This window comes from Stegodyphus dumicola, chromosome 5, assembly GCF_044657685.1.
Source record: "Stegodyphus dumicola isolate Sdum_Otavi_A_Nest chromosome 5, ASM4465768v1".
Classification (NCBI taxonomy): domain Eukaryota; kingdom Metazoa; phylum Arthropoda; class Arachnida; order Araneae; family Eresidae; genus Stegodyphus; species Stegodyphus dumicola.
Genome location: NC_140772.1, coordinates 114576424 through 114597934, shown reverse-complemented (window position 1 = coordinate 114597934; position 21511 = coordinate 114576424). Strand labels below are relative to the sequence as shown.

Genomic DNA, 21511 nt, shown 5'->3' with positions numbered 1-21511 from the left:
AAATTTTAAAATGAATGGCATTGTAAATGTGGAAGAAGTCCGAATGTGATTTGATTTGACTGTTACCCGTCGAGAATGCTATTATTTATCTTCTAAGATTATTTTAAAAGAAAATATAGGCCTGAATAAAGTAAATTTTCTTTTTTTAAAATTAATTGGAATAATAAAGAGACTAGTTGGCTAAATTAATTTTTCCATCGTTGTTGTTTTAGAGGTTGTACTTTTAGTTCGATTTCAAGTGGTGGAATCTGTTTATTTTAGCTAGGAAGCCGTAGATAAATTTTAATGAATATTAATTATTTTGTAATAAATTGTTTTCTCTTAAAAATTTATGAGTTTATTTAAATGTCTGATACCTGAAAGTTTATTTTTCTCAAGTTAAATAAATACCAGCAAAAATCTAGGGACGTTTAGGAGTAGCTAAATATGTTATTGGTAAAACGTGCGTAATTGCATTTTGTATTTTGCGAATCCAGTTATTTTTGTAGAATTAGGAAAAATTACATTTTTGATGAAAAGCTATCAGTGAATAATTTATTTACAAATTTTCTTTAAAAGGTTTACTGTAAAATTTTAAAATTAATGAAATTTTGAATGAGAAAAATAAAGGTTGAAGCTTGAATATGCAGTAAAGGATTATTGCTCTATAAAGTGAAGAATTTCTGAACCCTTCAACACTGGACTACACGAGATAATCTGTCAATAATGAGTAGGAAACATCGGACTAGAGTGATATAATTCGGCCGAAAAGCATGAGACACTTGAGCAGCTCTCGGAGTTTTAAACTAATTGGGGCTCATGATGTATTTATATAATTTGAGTAAATATGTACAGTAAATTAAATTTATTTTGTTTTCTTCCCTTATATATTTTGTAGTACTTTAATGAATGAAACAAAGTAAATAGCCACTCATTGAATAATAGGTAATGTGCGTGTTTTATGAGGCACTGGTCTAACCATGTTATAATTTAAGAACTTTTTTGACTAAACTGACTTTTTTTGATTTCCATTTTTTAAACACCGAAAATTATTATTTTTTCATGTGATTGGGAGTCGAGAGAGAATATTTTTCACAAAAAAACTGCTTAACTTTATACAAATTTTATTCATCCATCAACCATTTACAATTCTTGTTCATCACAATAAAATATAATATTTTTATCCTGACAAAAAAGCTCATTTCGAAGCGTTTTTAAAGCAGAAAGAAATAACAAAAGGCTAATTGAGAAACTGAAGGAAATTTAAAAAATAAACAACATTACAAATCCTCTCTAACTAACAATACACCCAATTACTGGTAAACCCAGTCTCGGGAACTGCCAGACAACCAAGCAGGAGAGCTGAATACCGACTAGATGCGCACGACGTAAGCCATGGTATTTTCGTGCTCGTGGCAATAGCTCATATATAGATCTTTGTTGCAAGATTTCCCCTTTGGTTGCCTATAAAGAAATAAGCTTTTCATGGTATAAAAAGCTCTTTGAAAAGATGATAACCCAGCAAATTCCGCCGTGCAATTTTCAGTCGCTTATCGGCGGAAATGAAATCCCAAGAGACCATCGAAATCATGGAGACCCTTTTGAAGGATATCTGCCCTTCTGTGATGGTGGCCATGATGGTGGTGGCCGTGGTGATGACCATGGTGATGGCCGTGATGATGGCCGTGGTGATGACCATGGTGATGGCCATGGTGATGGCCATGATGATGTCCGTGATGGTGTCCGTGATGGTGTCCGTGGTGGTGTCCGTGGTGGTGCCCGTGGTGATGTCCATGATGATGTCCGTGGTGGTGACCATGATGATGTCCGTGGTGATGATGATGCCCGTGATGGTGTCCGTGGTGGTGTCCGTGGTGGTGATGATGTCCGTGATGGTGTCCATGATGATGTCCATGATGGTGTCCATGGTGATGGTGGTGGCCATGATGGTGCCCGTGATGGTGACCATGATGATGGTGGTGCCCGTGGTGGTGCCCGTGATGGTGCCCGTGATGATGGGCATGATGGTGGCCATGATGGTGTCCATGGTGGTGTCCATGGTGGTGATGGTGACCATGGTGATGACCGTGGTGATGATGATGTCCGTGATGGTGTCCATGGTGGTGACCGTGGTGATGATGATGTCCGTGATGGTGTCCATGATGATGAGCATGATGATGACCATGATGATGTCCATGATGATGATGGTGCCCGTGATGATGACCATGGTGATGGTGATGTCCATGATGGTGGCCATGATGGTGATGATGTCCGTGATGATGTCCGTGGTGGTGACCATGGTGATGAGCGTGATGATGACCATGATGATGCCCATGGTGATGACCATGCTTATGATCATGACCATGATGATGATGATGGCCATGCTTATGGTGATGATCGTGTCCATGTTTGTGATGATGTCCATGCTTATGATCATGACCATGCTTATGGCTGTGGTGATGATGATGGTGATGATGATGTTCACTCTTATCCTTCACAACTATAACTTGTTTCCTGCAAATATATAATACCAGTAATTACAAGAACATATTCTCATATAAATGGTCTGAATTAAAATCTACATCTCGATTTAAATAAAATAAAATTAATATTGTATAAACTAAAAACAAATTAGTTTTAATATTATAAACTTATTCTAGTAAGAGCTACTAATTAATTCTAAGAGCTCTAATAATAGCTAGTATGAGCTCTCTATTCTACCAAGTGCTACTAAGTACCTCATTCTACAAAGTAAGTTGTAAAAAACAAGAAGCATCTACGAACCCATGGTGATGGTGTGGTTCCGGTTCTGGTTCTGGTTCTGCAGACACGTAGTATGCTGCAACTACCAAAAGCAAAAGACATACCTTCACAGGAACTGACATCCTCTGTAAAATATAAACCATAACTGAAAAATTTTAATTTTATTTGGAAAGGTTATTTGCTATTAAAGACAAAACTTTAGTACCCTAAATAATTTACCTTTTCTATCAGGTGTTTAAATAATATATTTTAATTTATAGACGTAATCATTTAATAACGGAACTAATTTTTTGTCATGCGAGTTTATTTGGAAGAAATTAACTTTTGTAGTCTTTCGTTTTGCTTTAGAAATCCAATCGCTTGAATTATCCAAAATAATGTACCTAGAATATTACTGAAATAACAAATTCAAAAGCAATTCTTTGTCTTTAAATTGTAAAAATCAAGTATGAATAAAATTTAAAATCTGTATATTTTCAGGCATTCGAATTTAAAATGATGCATTCCACCGAATACCATTAAAATCTCAACACAATTTCTAAATATATATTCTCGGAATTTCTAAGCTGGAAAACTAGATTTCTAGTTTAGAACCATTATTTGTTATGTATTCTTGTTAATAGGCTTTCTTCCTCTCGTAAGTAAGTATATTTAAATATTGGTTTTATATAAAAAATTAAGTATTTGAAATAGAAGCATCCGACGATTTAACTTTTTCCTGATCGGAAAGTGTAAATCGGTTCAAGGTGGCTGCTCAAGGAAAACGGATATCTTATGTCAGTAAAGCTGTTACTACTTTTTCACCTCAGCGATTAAAAAAACTACAACATTTAACTTTCGCTTCAATTCGTCACGTTTCACTGAAACACATCGAACATGCAAAGGGATGTCTCCTCTTTTAACCGGAAGTGTAAATTGATTTCTGAAGGCGTTAGTTAAATCATTAAGGAATGTATTATAAATGGTAACAGGAAATAAAAATTCTATGCTTTATAACCAGAAAGGGTTTAATTAACTTTGCTGAGAACTGAAAAGTTGTCTTTTTCATTCTTGATTTCCATTCTTTTCTTCTTATTATTGAGAGCATTGGATTAAATATCACAATTGGAAAATGATATCTTGTATATTACTAACGCGATGTAGTAATAAACTGGGGCAAACAAAGTTTTAATAATGGATCTATATTAGGCTTTTTTATTACAGCTTCCACATTGCATGAACGATTTTATTGAAACAACTTTTTAAAATTTGCACGAATTAAACACATTGAAATTTATGTATTTCATGTTTTACAGATTTTATATGGAATATGCTATTATTTGGGTTTATTACTAAATTTTAATGTTTACATTCTTATTTGCGTAATATCGGCATCTGAAATTAGTTTAACTGCAAATCGCTTTTTATTCTTCTTGCATGTATTAGAATATCTGTTAGTACATATTCTGTTAACTTGCAGTGCTGTAAATTGTTTATTTTCCATTAAAATACGTAAGAACAATTTTTTAATCTCTTATTAGACGCAAAATTTAGCTGAATTTATTTGATTTTCAAGCATATTTAATTTATTTTATCTAAAAATAAGATTAGTTATAATATTATTTTTTCCTTAATGAAAGATAGGAATCAAAAGAAAGAAAACATATTATTGAAATAATTTTAAAATGCAAAAGAACTCAAAACTCTTTTTAGTTACTTAAGTATGCGCAAGTCTATAAAGTTAGAAATTGTAATTAGTAAAAACCTATATTCCAACAGTTCATAAATAAATTGAAATGCCTTTGTAAGAGCTATTAGAAATATTCTTTATTTAGTTTAAATGTTAATTTTAAAAGTTTTATGCAATAATTTTAATTTTAATTATTACAGTTTTAAAAGACGAATTAATAATTTTATAATAGTTATATTAATTTTTATTTCCTCAGAAGTAACTTATTTTAATATAAATTAAATAATTTTATTAATATTTTGTTATTAAGATATAAATATAGTACATTGATTTCAGATTATTCGGTAGCTGTCCCTTTTGTTTTATATAAAAAAGTGTAATGTATGTTTAAAAATGAAATTCATACAAAACAATGTATATTTTTACTTTTACAAAATTTTTATTGTTTTAATTCTGAATTGAATTTTAATGCAATTACATGTCGCTTATATATCACTTTTTTAGAATATAAATATTAAATTAACACTTAATTGCTTTTAATACGCTAATAAAAGGCGAGTAATTAAGTCAATTACTTTAATACTGTGAGATATTGCTAAATATAAACTCAGAAAATTAGTGAACGCAATTTCTGTTGCCATTTAGAAATACATCAATTATTAATTTCACATATATAATTAAACTTAAAGCATTTTGTATTCGTGATTTATTAATACTATGATTTCATTAAATGAGTTATTAATTAAATCGTAAGCTAAGAACAAAATTTTCTTACATGACTAACTGACAAATTATTAAACCCTATTTCATATTAATACTTAAAAGCAATCAATTAATAGGGATTCATTAAGAAATTAAAAATTATAATAGACGTACAGTATAATAATTTGACATTTAATTAGGATATTCAATCTTATCAAACTGTTTCATTACAACATAAAATTGTTTAGAGCAAGAATTTCTAAAATTTCTAAGATTTTATTTCAATTAGTTGAAAAAACAATGAGTCAGTAGTTAGAATCTTTATAATCAATGGGTAATTTTTCGGTTTTACTATTTTGCGCTAGGTAAATAATTTCATTAGGCAAATCGCTAATAAATAAGAATTAAATACTTTGACTTAGTAAGAAGTTTTTGTAACAACTATTGACTAATTATAGTATTTTATTTTCCCTTAAATTATACAGCTATTTAAAAATTAATGTAATTATGTAATAATTTTATTTTGCTTGTAAAATATTAACTATTTGTCAGATTTATAAATTAATTATAAATAATTGTTATTTTGCATAAATTTGATTTTTACTGCAGGGAAATATTTTTTGAACTAGCAGCACATTGAAAATCATAGAACCAATACCATTGCTTAATGCTTTTCCGAGTGACTTAACAAAATTAAAATTATCGGAATTCCAATTGTATAAATTAACAAAACTCATATTTCGTTACCACATTAATTATTTTAATAAATTTTAATTTTTAATTAAATTAAGTAATTATTGTTAGGCTTTATTTTTAATGATAATTATAAATTATTATTAGTGATAATTAGTGATCGGTAAGTTTTCATTTAATTTACATTATTCAAAATTAAACAAAGTAATTATTTTTTAAAATTTTATTACTAATAACTAATTATGGAATTTTCATTTAATTAATGTTTATTTATAATTAAACTAAGTAATTACTTTTTAGAGTTTTATAATTGATGACAGTTGCTTTAATGATTAATTTAATATAGCTGCTTTTCAAGTGAAGATAATTAGAAAAACTTATACTTAGCCAAATCCTTATTGCAATAAATCCAATAGAAGAAGCACACCTTATTTAAGTGATATCAGACCAGAGAAAGCTGGAAGATGGTTGATCGAACCCGAAAGGTTCTCTGCCGGTTCTGAGATCTGTTTCCAGTATATATACCTGGCGATATTTGACTTCCTACATGCAAAGATACACTGTGTGCCATGCTTCTCAAAATTCATCATTTCCTGTAAGTAACAGCCTTGCTACGGTCGGAGACTTTTTTTTTTGGAAGAAGAGCTATCTGTAGGAAGCCAAGAGTTACGCAAAGGAATTAGAAAAATTAAATAATGAGAAAAAAAGTTAAAAAGAGTGGTTTTAACTTCCTTAACCCCAACTTCCGTTTCGCTTTAGATACACTTTATTGGTATTCGGTTCCAATGTTACGAATTCATGTACCATTCTTGATTTTTTTAGCATCTTTGGATTAAAGAAGTAAAGGACTGTGATAAGCGGGTATGGCGTGGAATGTCACGATTTAATAACTGATTCAGATTTCTTAATTCCAGCGATGAGCCATACCATAATTTTAATATCCGAAGACGGGAATGTTATCACTCTGATTGCAAGTAAGGAAGGTATGCTTATCTTTACTGTTTAGCGGCAGCATTTTCTAAGATTTCTAGCCAGAGAAATTATTAATATGCAGAATCTGAACGGAAAAGTGCAATAATTATTAATTTCTTGATGTGATCAAATTATACAAGAAAATACCAAATCAGAGTTTTTCCAGCTCGAGTTCTTTAATATCTATAACTATTAAACAAGCTGAAAAAGGTTCAAAATTCTCTTTAATTTAGCTTATTTTAAATTTTGGTAAATATTTAATACTTATATTTAAAGGGTTGAAAATCTTAAATTTTATTTAGTTTTTAAATGAAAACTTGAAACTTTTGGTTATATGCTATAGTGTTTTCTAACTGCAGAATTCTATTTTATAACTGATAAATGCAAATTATTGTTTTTATAAACCGAAACATTTCCTGTATAATGCGTATCTTTTATTGAAAGAGATATTTTATTTTTAGAATAAAAATGTATTAAAATGGAAAAATAGTTTGGCCAGAAGATTTATTATAATTTTTTGCAATATTTAATTAATATTAAAAACTAGTTTTTTAAACAACTAAAATCAATTTAACTTAAAATGCTATTTTGAAATAATAATTATTAATTGAAACATTTCTTAACCGAGTAATAATAAATTTTCATACGAATAATAAAAATCTCAATATCTTATGTAGAAGGTAAACTAATTATCATAACAGAAATATAAATGATAAATCAGAAATTTGCCCACTATATTAATATATATTATTAAAATGATTTAGAAATTTGCTTTAAATTGTTTTGATAAAACTGTTCATGCTAATGATACGATGAACTTTTGCATCCCTTCGTGGCTGTACCTTTCTAGTACGATGAACTTGCAATTTAGATATTAAGCGTTTCATTGGTAAAATAAAAAAGTAAGAATATGACAATATGTTAAGACGTAAAAAACTGAGATAATTTCTTTGTTACACGTTTATTAACAATTTTAAGCAAATTTCTTTCGATTTAAATGAATCTATGAACATTAATGACAATAAATTAATGTAGATTATGTGCTAGGAGGATAACTGATCAATCATATTTACCTGGATCATATGCTATGTTCAGGCAAATGTAATATGACTATCATTCAAATTTAAGTAAATGAGGATTAAAGTAAGTTTGCGAAGACAATAAACTAAATTTAAAAATAATTAATCTAAATTATTTGAAGCCATGTTTCATAAAGTTTAAAAAGCCATAGTGCACTTTTCTTCTCGTTTCTACAGTCAGTTCCGGTATGTTTTTCTTCCCTCACTTTATTATTTTTTCAATTAATAATGATTCTTGAAATATATATTGATAAGTAATGAAGAATCTATTCGTTTGCTTGTTCCTTGTATCGTGGGTAAACAGTAGAATAAAAAATTTTGGGAATACAACGGAATCAAATTTTGAGCACACGTTCCCTACCTGAACATATACACCCAAAATCTTGAATTTTGAAATTCGATTTTTTTAAAAATTTAATTCGTATTTTGTGCAAATTAATAAATTTTGATTAAAAATTCGCCAATTTAACCATATTTATCTTTCACACTCCAGTGTAAGGAAATTTATCTTTAAAATTTAATGAAAAATAACGGCTACTTAAAAGTAATGTTTTGCGAGTTGTGGAAATATAACTCGCCAGAATGTTGCCATCCGTCAAAACGCAACTTTCAAATTAAATCTGCTTGTTATTGATCAACAAACGATTTAAAAACAATAAGTGGAGTTCTTAATAATATTTTTCTATTCTTTACATTTCATTCAGTTTGATTTTAATATAAATTAAATTAAAGGTAAATATAAATTAAAGGTATTTTATTCATGATATATTTAATTAATCATTTATATGAATTGCTTAAAGATTCTTCTAACGCTATATTGTACTTTGATTCACACAAAATTAATTTTTATAGGCTTTTACAATTTTTAATAAAAGTTTCTATGATTTCAAGAAAATTTCTTACACTTTTTTCCTCTTGCAATTAATTTCTTATTTTATGTTAGAAATCTCAGATATGTAAACGGACTGTTTTTTCTGCGTATTAGTTTTAAACTAATTTATGCAAATACGAATGCATATTTGTTTTCGCATTTCCCTTATTCCTTAAGTAACCAAACCTTTTGCATTCTTTGAATTTCTTCAGCTGCTTTTTTAGTTCATGAGATATTTTATACTAAAATGGAAGATATTATCTAGTAAGAAACAGAAAGACTAACCTTTTGATAATATATGCATGCATTTGTTCTTTTAAAATAATATTTATTCGAGATTTTGATTAGAAATACTTTAAAAATTATTATGAAATCTATGCTTCATTCAAAATTACTCTCCGTAATATCTATTATACAAATACTTATTAATAATATTAATTATTTATTAATGCATTTAAAAATTTGATTACTTATAGTTACATATTTAAAGATCAAAAAGTTTATTTTTAAAAGCATGATTTTACAAGGTTTGTTTTTAAAGTTAATATATTAAGTAGTGTTGAAGATAACTATTTTAATACATTATTTCTTAAGGAGAAATCCAATGTGTCTTAATTTTTTTGGGGGGGGAAGTATCCTTTTAATGTTGATAGATACACACCTTTATTCAAAAGGGAAGTTATGCTCCCATGTGCATGAAACTTGCAATAACTGAATTCGGCTCTAAAAGGATATTTTCTTTATTTTCTAGAAGGAATGTATAAAAGTATATCATCTGGAGCAGAGTGCTTTTGTAATAGTAAAAACAGTGTTAAAGCACGTTTTAACCACTCTTGCATGCTGCATTTTGATCAATAGGCATTTGAGTGAAGAAACTTGGGTATTTCTGACGAAAACAAAGTTGTACGACGACCAGTCTATGGCAAATATAAAAAGAGGTGTTTTGACGACGTCAGGCACATTGTAACAAATATACGTATTCGGACGCATTTTATGTTGATGGCAATTATAAATCGTCGCTACATAAATAATTTTTTTGACCTGCAACCATTTTCCAGAAACATAATTTTTTTTAATATGGAATTATGTTTACTGACAATACATATATTGGAGCTATTACTACTAATAAAATTTATTCTTTAAATGTTAATAATACCTAATAGTTTAATTATTAATATTATTATCTGTGTGCACTTCATTAAATCCTCAGTTATTTCCAATGAAAATCTCATACATCATATTTTATCTTTTGAAATAACGATTGTCTTTTTGATTTTTAATTGTCAATACATTATATAGTGTTAATAACAGTTGCATATAGAACTACATTTAATTTAAATCTTGAAATAAATAAACGTTTAGTTATCACGAATATTATTTAGATAAAACTGCTTTATTTGTGAAATGTGTTATTTTGTTTAATTTGCTAATTTGTTTATTTTTATTTTGTAAGTTCATGTTAAATTGAATCTTTTTTAATCGTTGAAATATCATAATTCCATGTTTATGTTTAGGATAATAGAGAATATAATGCTACGTTTTGTCGCACGGTTCAGTATCCAAAAGTATTATCTGCAAAGTATTTTTACACTTTTAGTTGCAGTATAATGCAATATAGTTTTAGTTGCATGAATAAAAATCTTCAAATTCAGTCATATACCATATCGCGAATAATTAAAAAAGTACGTATAAATTACACTAACACTTCCTTGACATTCAGAGCACTGGGCAGGAATCACATTGTGTCAGCACTGGTCACCAGCCATCGGAATGCTTTGTTTTAATTAACTAACACTTCCTTATAATTTAAACATTTATCAAACTTATTTTACTGTCTTCATTTTTACACTAATCGTTTCTGTGATGACAGCATAATCACAAAAGCAGCGAGCTTTGATTTTAAAATAAATCATGTCTACAAGGATTTAAATTTCGCTAGGTAATCGAAATCTAAAGTTTGAGAAATGAACAGTCTGAAATAAGGCATCAAAATTCTAGTTTCTCACGTCATGAATTTTAAAATTTCCATTATCAGATTTTAAAAATAATAGCACTTTTTAAATTATCATGCATCATCATTTCCGATGAAGAAATTAGCAAGGCAATTAATCAATCTATAATAAATATAAATCTATCTTAAAATATCTTCTTAATATTTTAAATTGATATTATCTCTCATTTAAAAATATATAAATGGTGAAATGGTCTGTCTTGCGTACAGATGTACATTTTATTTCTTCAGGTATTTTGATAGGTTTCAATAAAATATAACAATTTTTACTTGAAGTTTACAGAATTTCGCATCTTGAAACTTTCTGAATATATTTTTTTTTTTTTACTATTTCATATTTTGATACTTTTCTTCATTTGATGCTTACGGAAAGTGTTGTTTGATTATGAACTCTGCGCATATTTTTGAAGCCCAAAAGGGACATTAATACTGAATGGGGTATTAGTCTCGAAACGGTATTTTGGGCGCAATGACTATAAAACGGTATTTTGGGCGCAATGACTATAAAATAACTTTTCTTATGGTTGCCACCAATATTATCGCCTTTATTATACATAAAGAAATTAAATAACGGAGAATCTTCTGAATGATGCATGTTTCTCGCATTGCAGGAAAACAACGGTACCTAGAACCATCAAATTCTGAATAACATAGTCCTCCACCCGAACATGGGTGATATTTAATAAATAAAGTAAACCCACAAAACATTAATTATAAAAATTCGAATAAAATGTGTTCATATTAGAAAAAAGATTTTGTAAAGACATCTTAGTAAGAAAATTGAACATTGATATCATGAACTGAGAAAAGACTGGACAAAAAAAACAGAAAAATGTATGCCGAAACTTTAGGCTATATCGGAAATTCCAAACGTATACTGCTATGCTGCCTTTCAATGTTTGTAATTTTGCTATTGTATTGTATATGGCATACATGCGAAGACAATTATGCTTAATTATAAAGCTAAAATTGGAAAAGAATTGGGTTAGTAGTAGTGAGTGTAAAAACAGACTGCAAGTTCAGCGAGAGCATGAAAAAACTAAATAAACTCTTTTGGGTGACCATCTGAAATCTTTCAGATTTTTATTATTTATTGCTTCTTCATGCATCATGGTTCTGACATTGATCAAATAATTCTCTTGAATCTGTACATCACAGTCTTACTTATAACGAAATTGTTATTATTATTATTATTATAAGGGCACAGCCCCGTTCCTCCTAGCCGGCCCAAGTCGGCTGTATGATCAAAGAATGGGGTTGGCCAGAAAAAAAAATGTAAGAAAAAACATATAAAGTCCAAAATCTGAGTCTCAGTGCAGAATTCCAATTCTATCTTTGTTTGTATTTATAATCTTCATTATTGTCTCTGCAAAATCTTTCAAATTTGAATAGTTTCTTTTAAAATCTTTCTTAAAATTCTTTCTATATTTCTCTCTTGCACTCCGGGTAAGCGTACATTCATCGACGAAGTGCCTGGCATCCCCAAATTCATCACATATTAAGCATTTATCATTATTCTGTAGATGGAACCGATTAAAATAAGCCGGGAAACGCCCATTGACTAGTCAGTAATTTATTTATATCAACATTATTTATAATATTCATCTTCTTGTTTAACTTTATATTTTTCATTAACTCTTTTTTTCTTATTAAACGACTCGCAGCAAAAATTCCATTCTGTATAAATCCAGTTTTCCATTTCAGCAAATGTCTTTTTTCTTGAATCTTGAATATCGAAATTATCGGTCTCATCCCCAAGTACAGCCATTTTAGCAAGGATCCCCCCTCTTTCATTTCTGATAATTTCACTGCATGCTTTTACCCAGTGTAATTTAACAATATGTTTTCTTTCAGCCTTTTTAAACAAGTCTTTTATTTCATTAATCAGCCGATTTTTATGAACTGGTAGGGCGAATGCCTGAAGCGCAGACAGAGCATCAGTATAAATATTTATAAAACATCGACTTGTTAATTTTTTATTAACTGAAATTTTGCATTTTGAACAAAATTTAAATAGCCGTCAAATTTAGAATTAAATGAGTTATTGAAAGTGTTGCGGTATAAACATTTGCTAAATTTTTAATCTGCGTTTAGCAAATTTGCGATTAATAAGTAGAAAATTTGTACAATTTATTACAATTATTTGTAATGTGAAATGTAAATATGTTTATAATTTAAGAAATTAGAGAAAATAAGTTAGAATTATTACCTACTTATCTCAAGTTAAGCTCTTTAAGTCAGTCTACTTGCAAATGTAATTATGGTAAGAGATTTTTTAAGCTTGTTTATCTCCTGTATAATTGTCTGTATCGCAGAATAATACATATTTCGCGTTGAAATAATTCATGTTTTTTATTTTAAAAAGATAAAAGCAAATATTTATGAAAGATTTTCTTTAGGTTCAATTCAAAAACATACCAAACATTTTGCGAAATGTCTAGATACTTTTTTTATTACTGAACTTATTTTCTATAGTGCTAAGTAGCATTGTAACAATATAAGCCTCTTTTTTATTTTAAGAATTACCTCTTCCCATTGTTAGACTGCTTGCTTTTTATTATACACTTTCCTTGCGTAAATTTTAAGAAACCATAGTTTGAGTTCTTATATGAAATAAATGCGCTGAAACGCTGTGAATCTAAACCTAGAAAGTGTATTTCAAACGTATGCAAGAAAATTCATATTACAAAATGACGAAATCCGATCATAAATGTCACATGTATTTTCAACAGTATTTCGGTTTACGGGAATTTATAAATGAATCTGCAACAATTAATTAAGTCTCTGAATTTTTTTGCGTTGTGGGATGATACTCATGTGAAATCATTCATCCAAAATTTAATACTTAGAAATAAAATTATAACGGGCGAAATTTTGTACAATTTTCCAAAATTTCCTGAAGTTTAGTAAAGTTCGTTTTTATTTTCAACAACTGTAGAAAATCCCACGTGCGAAAGTTTCTACAATTGTTGAAAATATCATGCATTAAGGCTAAGCGAAACATAGATATAATACTATTATGATACCATAAGGTAAACCATAGACTAAAGCAATTAAAATTATTCTTTTTTAAATATAAAAAGATCAAAGAAATAAGAGTAAAAAACGGCCAAGGTAATACGTGTAAATAAAATAATAAGAAATATTTTTTCGTTTCTGAGTGCTCAAGTTTGTAAGACTAAAACTAGATTTCGTGCTATGTAAGTGTACTACTTATGTTCTTTTTAATGCGTTGATATGAAAACAAACTTGATGTACACCTTGCACAAAAAAAAAAAAAAAATAAATAAAGGCGTGAACACTTCGATACTTCCCGTTCCAAATGGGCCGACTGACAAAATTTAACTTGCTTTTCTTCGTGTCTCGAAAGCGCTACTTAGGATATGTATTAGATATAGATGTATATAGCATTCAAATTATGCCGAAGTGCCAAGTGTCTTAAAAATTTCACATGCAGATTTTAAAAATTTAGCTCTCAAAATTTTAATTAAATTTAGTAACTATTTATTAATATTTCTTTTTTATTACACTTACTTGATTCCTTCTTTCACATTTCGAAATTCGAATAAAATTTGTAGATATTTTCTGATTTATTTTTTAAAACTTGCATTTTATATATTTTTATATTTATATAGTTTTACATATTTATATAGTTTTCAAAAAACATTTTGAATTACAACCTGTAAAATTACTGGTGTAGTAAAGTCCTTTTTAATTTTGAGTGCAATTCATATTTTTATTTTATTTTCAGTATTTTTCATCATTACACTGGTTTTAAAAGTATGGAGAATATTCGAGAGGATATAATTACCCAAGTGCAACTGAACAGGAAACCATTTACATGAGCTCGAACTCCTGAACAGTGTTTATGAATAAACTCTAAGGAAAATATTGTATAGTTTTGTTGTAATTTGTATAGTTACACCTGGGTGTATCAGTGTACATTAGGTACAAAATTATTATAAAACACTGTAAATGATACTTCTTGAAAACTGTGAAAATAAAGAAAGCCACTTTTTATTTGGCCATCTATAAGTACAATCATCAGTTGAAGAAGTTGTAAGATTCAAAACAGATTATGTAAACATTACATGATATAGCATAAAATGCTCTCTGAAATTTGATAAAATGCTACATCCAGCTTTCAGCCCATCCTAAATAAAAGGTTATGACATCAGCATTACTACTAGAGTGCGTTAAAAAGTTTTTTTTTATTTAATTAATTGATCATGATAAAACCCACCATGTTTTATGTGCCTTAGAAAATATGATTTGCAAGAGAACTTTTTAAAAGAAAGTGACTCGTATTCATGCAGCACATTTAGAAAATCGCGAAATTTCCGTCCAGTAGATCCCTTTCCAAGAATTGTTGTCTAAGATCAACGATTAAGAGCCCTGCATATAGGATCTAGTAACCATCTCGTCTTAACAGTAACACGAAAACTCATAAGAAGGAAAGAGGAGAAAGTATTTGAATCACACAGATAAAAGTTTAATCTGCATATTTCAACCTACAGTATAAAAAAATGCTTTATTAACGTTCCGCGACATCTAGCAAGTTCCAGCCTGGTTCAAACTATTACATGTCAACTACTGATTACAAGGACCATCACTATTCATCCGTTAACAGGAAGGAAATGACATTGCATAATTTTTTTTCCTTCGGGATCTCTACCACCTAATCGCGACACCATTTTAAGGGAGTGCAATTATGTGTAGAGCATTTTGTCACATATATAATTAATCTGACACATATTAGTGTGGAAGTTTTTCTAGAACCCTGAATTTAGGTAATGTTTTGATTCATAAAATTTAATATTACCTTTTTGAGTAGACAAGGCTTTAACTTATCAAATCTCGCATACACACATCGTTATAGATTTTAGTAAGATCCCAAATAGCATCTGCTGTTAGGCTTCTTTTTCATATTCATAATAATAGTGATGAAAGCGGTTAACAAACATCTCATTTATGAAGGTCTTTAACTTGCATTTTTATTATATTTTCTGTATTAATTTATGTGTCTCTAAGTTTTAATTTACAAGATGTGGTGAAATGTGTTATAGACAGCTGCTATTACATTTTTATATACTTACAGGTTCTGTTGTACGTTTAATTTTAAATTCATACTTTGTTTAACCATGGTTTATCTCCAGCATCATTAACATTATTCATGAGAAACTTAGATTGTAGGGTTTCCCTTATTTTGCATAACAAATTTATTTTAAGTTTGACACCTTTACTGAATTCCTCAACTTCCTCTCGCATTTTCTCGCCAGGATGTAAATTTAAAGTTAAATGAAGTGCGTATTTTAACGGGTGAATCTCTGAGGTTATTCAGCGCACGTTTTGTTGTTGTTTCGCTATTGCGCTAGTAAGCCTGTTGGGCATTTTGGATTATCATCACGCCTGTTAGGTTCTTGTGAGTCAACCTGTTAGGCGTAACTTACGTGCTATCCAGCACCACTTATTTTAGATTTTTGACTTGAATTATATTCCATGTTTTAGTTTCACCGCAAATTGACGGTGCCATTGTAAAGCACGAAGATCGTGCCTTTCTGTTAATTATTTGAATTGAATAAAGGGTTACTTTCACCCTTAATCCGCCAGGTTCATTGTAGTATCTAATTTAGTTTACGTGAAAAAAACAGAGAACGACCCTACAAAATTTGGTAATAGTCCGATTTCTTTCACTGTATACCTGATTCACAGCAATCATAGGCAATGCGTTTATTTCAAACACACTGAAATAAAAATGATTTAAGTGATTTTGCATATCAAAATTAGATTCATCTACTCCATTGAATTTTATGTAATTATTTGACAACGTTTTTAGTTTTACTCTTCTTTAATCACTAATTTAATTTCCTTTGCTAAGACGCTGAACATACCGTATAAAAAATTAAAATTTCTTTTAGAAGAACTGATATGTATTAGGATAATGACTTATACGAATTTATACTTCATTCTTCAAATTCTGGTGAAAATAAGTATTCGAACGTTTGTTAATGAGATTCCCACCGTATATTCGTATGAAGGATTACGTTTGATTTACAAATATTAGAATATTTGAGTTCTAGATTCTAAATAAAATGCTCTCATGTTCTCATTAATGCTAATTGCTTTATTCCATCACTTTTATTTCTTTGTTTCGTTTCGCTTGTGTGTTTATGTTGAAGTGTTAACTTATTTCATATAATTATTACATAGCATTATTTATCTTATAACAAATATAATCATTTTTTTTAGGGCTCAGCAGTGCCTGAGTGGTTAAGTCGCTAGGCACTTGGAGTTCGGTGTTAATTAAAGAAAAACTTTAATTAAAGAAAAAAAAATGTGTATGTATATATGTTACTGGCAAAGTATGAAACACCAGAATTCTACAGAATGCCTAGTCATTTTATATAATGCCGGACGTTTTTAGACAAAGTATGAAATATGAGAACTATTACATACTTTCCCTAGGCACTGTGTATAATACTATAGAATTCTATAGAAAGACAAATGCTATTTATGCAAAGTATGAAAAAAGGTCATGTTAAGGCTATTATGTAAATGAGGTGCATTCCTCGAAAATACGAATGCTATTCTGAAAACATAATGAGGGACCATTAAAAAATTTATTCAACATACGTAAAGAAAAATGAAAGCTATACAAAACAAAATTTACGCCTTTCTTATTAAGCGAAACAGAACTTTCATATAAAAAAGAAACTGTTGTTTACACCACATGACTTCCTTCTACGGAATATTAAATTATATGCATTTTTTCTTGCATTTCATTTAAACTTATTGGATTGAATTAAATCTGCTTCGTCGATAGCGCATAAACCACAATACAATAAATGCACTCTTTAAAATTCACTATATATACGTAGCGTATTCGGAAACTAAGTACCGTTTCATTCTAGCGCCGTCGCAGCGCTGTGGTAGGCGTCCCGCGCATGCGCACTAGTCTTTCTTGTTCACTGACTTTCAATTGTCGCCATTTTGGTTGCTCTATGTTGTGTTTTCAGTTTGCTGTGCACATTCAAAATGTTTAAGACAATTAGTTATCCCGCTGACTGTGAGATTCGTGCCGTGATTAAATTTTTGAGCGCGAGGAATGTTAAACCGGCCGAAATTTATCGTCAAGTGACAGAAGTTTACGGTGAATACGCGATAAGTGATGGAATGGTGAGAAAGTGGGTAAGAATGTTTAATGCAGGTTGAACAAATGTCCACGCCGAGGCTCGGAGTGGTCGGCCTTCTGTTGTCACCGATGATTTCGTAAGGAAAGTTGATGAAGCAGTTCATGAGAACAGACGCTTCACAATGACAACTCTTTCAGAGGCATTTTCACAAATTTCACGTACTGTTTTGTTCGAAATTGTGTCCGACCGCTTGAATTATCGCAAACTGTGTTCCCGATGGGTTCCAAAAATGCTCACTGATGTTCACAAAACAAAGCGACTTGGTAGTGCCCTGACATTTCTCACGCGGTACAGTGATGAGGGAGAAAACTGTTTAAACCAAATTGTGACAGGTGATGAAACTTGGGTGTGTCATTTAACACCAGAATTGAAACAACAATCGATGGTATGGAGACACACTCATTCTCCGAAAAAACAAAACTTCAAAGTGACAATGTCATCACAAAAAATCATGTGCACTGTCTTCTGGGATAGGAAAGGGGTTTTGCTTACTGAATTTCTTCCCAGAGGTGAAGCTATTAATGCGCCACGATATTGTGAGGCTTTAACAAAACTAAGGCGTGCCATTCAAAACAAACGAAGAGGAATGCTCAGTAAAGGAATTGTGTTGCTCCATGACAATGCTCGGCCCCATACTGCTGGTGTCACTCAATCGTTATTTTGACAGTTTCATTGGGAGCAGTTCGATCACCCGCCGTACAGCCCGGACTTGGCGCCGTCCGACTATCACTTGTTCCTGCACATGAAGCGCGAGCTTGGTGGCAAGCGCTTTGGATCTGACGATGACACGAAAAATGCTGTGGAGTCGTGGTTACTGAAACTGGCGGGAAGTTTCTTTGACGATTGTACACAAAAACTGGTCACCCGCTATGACAAGTGTTTGATCATTGGCGGAAACTATGTTGAAAAATAGTTTAAGACATGTATTTTCATGTAAAAATAAAATTCGAAAAAATTGTTTTACTATTTTTTTTTCAAAACGGTACTTAGTCTCCGAATACGCCTCGTATATATAAATTCACTATATATATATTTATTATTATTATTATTATTATTATTATTATTTTACCATAGCGAAACTCTCACGCTAGGTTCACTTAACAACGTTACATTTCTCACATTATAACTCAGAATGCACAAAATGTACATCATTCGAAGAATTATCTAATCGTTGCCACATGTTCTATTCAAATACTATAAAAAAATCTAAAACGATGTCTAAAAGAAATTAAGCGAACATAACAAAAAAGAAACAATTTTTCACAGACGATTCAGTATTCCTAAATCAATTAATTTAGTTCTTACTTCCCGACAAGGCAAAAATACATAAAAACTCAAAATATCTGTATTAAAAATTACGAAGTTAATCTGAAACATTTATTTCCTCGAATAAATCCCAGAATGGATTAAGCATAATTTAATTCGCAATAATAAAAGAAGGCTTTATCTTTGTTGTTGCGAAGCTTAGTTTCTCTGGATTAGCAACAAATTCGCTATTCTGTCAAATTTCAAATGTAAACAAACATGGCAGCCATCGCAAAAATAATTTGGCTTAGCCGCACTTAAACAACTTTTAATTGTTGATAACTCTAAAAATATTGCATGCAGATATACAGGGTGATCAGCGAATAAGCCCTGATTTCAAAATTAAATATCTCTACAACAAAGATCGATAGAGTTATGCGGTAAACTGTACGTTTATTAGCAAAACTGTAAAAATGGTGTGCAAAAGTTTATAAAATTTAGTTATGAAAATCGTTAACAGATGGCGCTCTAATCGCAATGACCTATCAATAGCTTTTAAAATGTGCTTCGAATTCGAAAATGATCAGTACAACTGTTGGCTAGTGAAAAGAGGCTAGCGTAGAAAGTGAAATAATGTATTCCATTAAACAACGTGTATTTTGGTTCTGGAATTTCACCGATTAGAACACAGTCCTACGGCAACACGTCTCAGTTTACAAAACCGATTCAATGTTCCAGTTGGACCCGATGTGAAAACCATTCGCATGCTCTTCGCGAAATTCGAATGGACTGGCAACGTGGCTGATGATCGAAAGGAAATGTTGGGCCTAAGCAGACTATAGTCACCCCTGAAAATGCAGCCAAAGTTTCTGGATTCGTTCAGCAAAATCCTAGGAAAAGCCTCCGACGGATTGCATCAGAGACAGGTTTGAAGTCTCTGAAGGTTTGAAGTTATTCTATTGTATTTTTCAGATATATCATAATTTTTGTACAGTGAGATATAAATTTAATCGAACCTTCTTATTAGTGAACACTCAATGGCCCAAGCCTTTTGTGCCTGAAGGAATGTCTACTAAATGCAAATCCACTTTTTTTGCTATCTCTCTTTTTTTGCTATCTCTCTTTTTTGCTATCTTATATACTCTATGAACCTAAGAACCAGGTGATAAAAAGCAAGCTCCGTGCATAGAAGTTTGATTTCTCAACTTTATACCCCCTGGGATTGCATGCACTAGCTTGGTATATTACTATGACAACATGCGACATGCGACAAACAACGTGGGCCCCATCCCTCTACCAATACGGTTAATCGGTATAGCGCCACGTCCACCTTTATCTATTGCCTAGATACATGATACATAAGAACATACGGTGGCAACAGATAGACTGTGCAGAAGATACATATATATTCAGATGCTTAAATACATCTTACTTAGGAACATGGGGTGCATGAGATGTATATGGGGCCATTCATAAGAACATATCTAAGGTGACACACATTAGGTGACGTACACATACTTATGAATAGAAGATATATAGGAGCAGAATCAGTTACATGTTACATGATGTTGCAAGATATATGATACAAGATGCTGTGGATACAGATATATGCAGATGCCAAGATACATAAACGAGGTACAGAGTGATAGAAGTGGCAAGATACATTGTAGAAGGTGCAGCAGATCCGGAGATATTGAATTTTTAATTATTGTGTTTCTCGCGACGGAAACCACGCAATTTCCATTGTTTACTGAGTGAAGTGCTGATTGTTACCTGTTTTATATAAAACGATTGTGTAAAATCTAGCAGCAATCCATCCACAATCGTCATACGGCTGAATAGAAGATACATCTCCCCCTCTTCTCGTATAATTTTTGTGATTGTGTGCCGAGTGTGTGTGATTTTATATAGCTTTTAATGAAAATCACTTTTCAGCCATTTTCTCAATCGTTACAAAGGATTACTCCGGAACCCCTGGTGCTACAGCCTTCATTCAACAACAAGGAGGTAGGCCTTCCTATTATCAATCATCTGGTATATCACTTATGTCAATAGCCTAATTAGAACAATAGTTATTAAACTTTTAACGATTTTTAATAGTTTTTAAATCATGTTTTTACCCTCTTCGACTCTCAGTTGGAGTCACTTCATAACACCGCAGGGTTGGTCCCTGAGACACTCTGCTACTATATACTCTGCGCATGCGCTCACTGTGGAGCACTTGCTACTGGCCAAAGTAATAAACATTTATCACGCGCATTTGTTTACATTTTGGACTTTGATTACCAGTTAAAGATATTTCCTTCCAAATCAGTGCATAATTTACCTTTAACT

At 30.7% G+C, this 21511-nt stretch overlaps 1 protein-coding gene and 1 long non-coding RNA gene across 3 annotated transcripts; one reads left to right on the top strand and one right to left on the bottom strand.

Moving 5' to 3' along the window:
• Window positions 1-1086: 1086 nt before the first annotated feature.
• LOC118187058 (uncharacterized) lies at window positions 1087-6377 on the bottom strand. 2 transcript variants are annotated; one of them, XM_085816979.1, is made up of 3 exons: window positions 6234-6377; window positions 2764-2867; window positions 1087-2493 (listed from the first exon to the last, which is right to left on the bottom strand). In XM_085816979.1, exons 2-3 carry the CDS (start codon window positions 2862-2864, stop codon window positions 1530-1532), a joined length of 1065 nt encoding a protein of 354 aa, XP_085673105.1. In that variant the 5' UTR covers window positions 2865-2867; window positions 6234-6377; the 3' UTR covers window positions 1087-1529. The 2 variants fall into 2 exon arrangements, with proteins under 2 accessions (XP_085673105.1, XP_085673106.1); XM_085816980.1 differs by having other exon boundaries at window positions 6190-6309.
• Window positions 6378-6532: 155 nt separating this feature from the next.
• Window positions 6533-14757, top strand: LOC146997204 (uncharacterized). Its single transcript, XR_015041009.1, has 2 exons — window positions 6533-6789; window positions 14491-14757. It is a non-coding gene; the product is annotated as an uncharacterized LOC146997204 (long non-coding RNA).
• The last annotated feature ends 6754 nt before the right edge of the window (window positions 14758-21511 follow it).